General features: G+C 45.5%; 1 protein-coding gene across 1 annotated transcript; it reads left to right on the top strand.

The window, feature by feature from the left end:
* The first annotated feature begins 2,043 nt into the window (after positions 1 to 2,043).
* LOC147448896 (uncharacterized) lies at positions 2,044 to 3,218 on the top strand. Its single transcript, XM_086522476.1, has one exon. The coding sequence runs from the start codon at positions 2,072 to 2,074 to the stop codon at positions 2,990 to 2,992; it is 921 nt and encodes a 306-aa protein (XP_086378602.1). The 5' UTR covers positions 2,044 to 2,071; the 3' UTR covers positions 2,993 to 3,218.
* The last annotated feature ends 1,545 nt before the right edge of the window (positions 3,219 to 4,763 follow it).

Here is a 4,763-nt window from a genome sequence, read left to right as displayed (position 1 = left end):
TTAGTTGATGATCGTTTGGCATGGTTGATATATGTGCACTGTATATCTTCTACATGTTTGCCTTAAGGAGGATATCTAGCTTGATATTTGTTTTTATCATACACATATCTTGATCCAGTTGATCTTGTTGAAGTGTCGAATGTGCTTTGCATTGTCAACAAAACCTTCCTTGAATTGTACTAGCTTACATTGTGTTGGATGGTCCCTATTGCACATTAGTAGCATGCCCCATAATTTAATATACGGTAGCCCTTGATGAATATTTTGTAGCAATACTTGACAATACTCATTGTGACAATGCAAACCTTGTAGCCTTGGATGTCAAGTTATTGACCTTTAGCCCTAGTGTATTCCCTCGAGCACTTCTATCTTGCTACAGATAGTCTCCAATGTCAAATTTAGGAATGATCTTCATGATAGACACCGAAGAAGGCAACCTATTCTTAATTTCCCCCAGCAACAATGTAAAGCCCTAGTCAGTGTAGCATGTGAGTTCACCCGGAGGGGTTTTTTTTATACCAAAGAGTTATAGAATTACATGTACAAGAGGGGTGTAAAAATGGAAAAACAAACTTACAGGTTTATGAAGAAAAAAGGGTCTTCTTATTCATGATGAAGTGTGTGTGTGTGTGTGTAGAGGGGTTTTAAAAATACCTCTTGAACCCACGTGCTATAGGTATTTCTAAAAGTGAACCCTCCGGGGATGCCAATGGCATTTGTACGCAACTTCTACTAGTTAATTAAGGTGGGTAAATGGCTATTTGAATGCTTATAACTTGCACATATTCTGCGGTGGACCCCATGGGCAAGCATCCCTATGTTGAGCTTGTAGCTTCAAGGCAAGAGAACTTCAATCAAAGATGTAGAATCCAAACAAAGTAGTGGTATGACTTGAAGTTGGACATGGGCGGTTCTCCTAAATCTATATCCTTGGCTTCGCACATGCATTTTGCCAATGAGCTCTACATGTAAATTCTGTAGGTTAGAATCTAAGCAATTGAAGGAGCACCATGTAGCAAGGGTGTGCAATGGATGGAATGAAAACCTCATTTCTCAAGCCCCCCCTCTCAAGCTCGCCATTGTAGCGAGTGTAAGTGCATGGGGTCTTCTTATTCAACCATCAAATGTGCTACATCTTATCTTGCTCATGGACCATTGCTCCATTGGATGGGCAAGGTACCTTTTTCTAGTTACCCAACATCTCAAAGCCCTATGAGAAGGTCTTCTCTCTCTCTCTCTAACATAGAAAAATCCCTTCAAGGCACTTTTGCGCCCACTCAAAGGGCATATTTATTATGATACCTCATCCTTTTGGACGCTATATTTTCTTCAATTCTAAGTACGTGAGGAATATTACTAGAGGTAGGTGAGTTTGCACGCACCCCTTGCGTGGTAATGGTAATGCCATATGCGTGCTCTTTTGTTGTGTTCTTGTTAGTCAAATGGCTATAGTATTGGCCTTCTCGACTACGTCTAGAATAAAGGAGTGGGCTTTTCCCTCGTCAGTGGGTAGCTCCACATTGGCTATTTTGTTGGGGTGAAGGTGTGGACTCATCTCATGTCATGGGGTGGCTCTCCAATCAGCCGATGTAACTAGGACCACTTGAAGCTGGCATGGCTCGGCACGAGCATGGCAAGAAGTTGTAATTTGTTTGATTATGATAATATGATCTACTCACAATTGCGAGTTTTGCAAAAAACAAAAGATTGTTTTCTGTCGAGATACTAAAACGTATATTAAAAGCGTTTCACACATTGGTGGAAACCTATCATGCGACTTAAAATTGCATCTTATTATGGCCAGGAATAATGATCTCATCACGTGTTTACTTGGTGAGCCAAAGGTACTTGGTGTTTCATAGAGGAAAGGACTTAAAACGCCTAATCTAATTGTGAGCACTGTAAGATCGACATAAAAAGCGATTCTCAAATCGCCATTTCATAAAAATATGCAGAGACGGATAAAAGCGCAGTTCCGCCACCTCAAAAATAGGCTTGCGAGGCTGGTATATAATAAGGAGCTCGCTGAGCGTGCGCTGCATCTTTTGACTGACAAGTAAGCGTAACGAAGATGGCAGTGACGCGGCGGTTTTCCTTGTTCATGGCGGTGGCGGTGGCCGTTGCGCTGTTGTGCGTGCTGGCAGGTGGCGTGCAGGCCTCGTCCCGAAAGCTGGCACAAGAGAATCTACTCGGTCATTCCAAAGTTGGCGTCTCCATCCATCCAGGTCCTGGAGGCAGCGGAGGTGGTGCTCCTGGTGGTGGTGGAGGTGGCCATGGCGGTCCTGGAGGCGCAGGTGGTGCTCCTCGTGGTGGACAAGGAGGCGGCATGAGCAGCCCTGGAGGAGGTGGCGGCCATGGCAGTGGAGGTGGTGGCCATGGCGGTGGCATGGGTGGTGGTCCTGGAGGCGGCAGCCATGGCAGTGGGATGAGTGGTGGTCCTGCTGGTGGAGGTGGCGGCCATGGTGGTGGAGGCAGCAGTCATGGCGGCAGTGCAGGTGGTGGTCATCGTGGTGGCGGACATGGAGGTGGAGGTGGACATGGTGGCGGCGGCGGTGGAGGCGGCCATGGCGGAGGAGGAGGTGGTCATGGTGGCGGTGGGGGTGGACATGGCGGTGGAGGTGGAGGTGGACATGGTGGAGGAGGAGGTGGCGGTGGACATGGTAGCATGACTGGAGGTTCTGGCGGTGGTGGTCATGGTGGCAGCGGAGGTGGAGGTGGCCATGGTGGTGGCATGACCGGCGGTTCTGGCAGTGGTGGAGGTGGTCATGGTGGCAGCGGAGGTGGACACAGCGGTGGTGGAGGCGGTGGACATGGGGGAGGTGGCGGAGGTGGCCATGGTGGTGGCATGACCGGTGGTTCTGGCGGTGGAGGAGGTGGCCATGGTGGTGGCATGGGTCCTGGAGGCGGTGGAGGGGGCCATGGAGGTGGAGGGGGTGGAGGTGGCCATGGTGGTGGCATGGGTGGTGGAGGTGGTGCTAGTGGAGCGCACTAAATCTTCCACAGTTAAACAATGGACTCAAATTTTGATCCCCTCCTTTCATCCATCAAGCAAGTGTTTGGTAGGGAAAATCATGCATTGTAACAACGATTCTAGATTCTAATTCAGAACATTTCTGACTCTCGATGTATTACAAATTACGTGCATAGAGTATTTGATTGAAACAACCATCTGTTTTGTTTCTTTTAAGCAACTGAGGGCAGTCCAAGTCGACACAGGACATCATAAGGATCTCTCTCTCTCTCTCTCTCTCTCTCTCTCTCTCCAAAGTACAAAATGATTTGATGCGAGGCATGAATCCTTGTGTCTTACTAGCTCTTCTTTGCTAAGGGTGTCCTTTGAAGGATGAAGAGTGCTTATATCAAGGATGATGGTCTTAGAGTTTCACCAAGGATGTGCAACCTCTCGTGAGCACTTGCTCAAACTCTTCGCGTTAGTATCCTGATGGGGGGTTATATGTTTGTCAAGTTTGTATTTATGTGTGTTGTTTGTGTGTTTTGTACACCAAAGGAAAACCTTGCATACCATTGTTTTTTATTGTAGTGCATATAATGGTGCTCATCCATTATTATGAAGGTCCAACAATTTGCATTTGTTCATCGTGGTGGTTTAGCATAATGTCATGCCATGGTTAAGGTCTATTATGGTACTAAACTGCTAAGCAATCTACCATGGTTTTACTATATCCGTGTTTATGTATGTTACAGATCCGTTAAATATACTATGATGGAATGGCTCCAAGATTGGTGGCATGGTATAAACAGTAACAATTGCCCTAGCAATGAGGCACCATGACCAATTGTCTTGTCTTGGATGTAATCATGCTAGTACACAACCATTAGGGTTTGTGAGCATAATAAGCCACAGTTCACAGTTTTTACATAAGCACAATAACAATTGTTACAAAGCTAGGAAATTAAAGCCATACAGGGATGGCCTCTACACCTCCTTGCCATCCCCCTCACCTCCACCTTGTTGATAGGGGGCACAACGTAGCTAGGTTGCACCTACGTCACTTTCAACCTAGAAATTTATATTCCTAGGGTAGACTAGCAACATGGTCAAGGAAGAAATCATCACAACAACAACAACATTGGGTGTAGCTACAAGCCATCTCAACCTCCAAGCACCAAAACTGCAAGTTGCACAACAAAAAATGAGAGCTACTACAGATTTATATTTAACCATGCCATGACTAGGTCTCCCCAATCTGGGGAAAATAAAAAGCCTTTCAAAACATCTCGAGGGCATAACTTAAGGGTGAGTTTAGGAAATGAAAAGACCCATGAAACTTTAAAAAAAAAGGTAAAAGACTTTTTTTGTCCATATAAAAGAGATGGATTAGTTTCCATTGATGCATTTGTGTTTTTCTTTTACTTATTTTCTTTTAGAGTTTTCTTTTCTTTAAAGTGTCCTTGCACTATACACTATAGAGGTAGTGAATATATTTTTCTTGAAGCCATTAGGAAAGGCGTGACACTAGCGCCTTTTGGTGAAGGCTCCTTTGCAGCCGTTGATGGAGAGTTTGGACTCCTCCCTGTTTGTGTCTTGCTTCTTGATCTTTGTTTCGTCATTGAATCTTGCCTGGGAGGGAGTGTGTTCGGTGGTACCGGATCCGACTATGTGGCACGCATGTGGCATCTTGTTTGCGGCTTAAAGGTTCAAAGTTCGTGGGTGGCCCCCCTAAAGGCCGATGTACTCTATCATTTTGGTTTTTCCTATGTTTCTATGTTGTATAGCTCTTTAATGAACTATGTGGGGTTGG

Source organism: Adiantum capillus-veneris, chromosome 10, assembly GCF_014529385.1.
Source record: "Adiantum capillus-veneris isolate H3 chromosome 10, ASM1452938v2, whole genome shotgun sequence".
Taxonomy (NCBI): domain Eukaryota; kingdom Viridiplantae; phylum Streptophyta; class Polypodiopsida; order Polypodiales; family Pteridaceae; genus Adiantum; species Adiantum capillus-veneris.
The sequence above is the reverse complement of the archived record's forward strand: the minus strand, read 5'-3'. Positions and strand labels throughout refer to the sequence as shown.

Bases quoted from the DNA above. Each gene is read 5' to 3' on its own strand.
- LOC147448896 (XM_086522476.1), top strand. From the start codon at position 2,072: ATGGCAGTGACGCGGCGGTTTTCCTTGTTCATGGCGGTGGCGGTGGCC.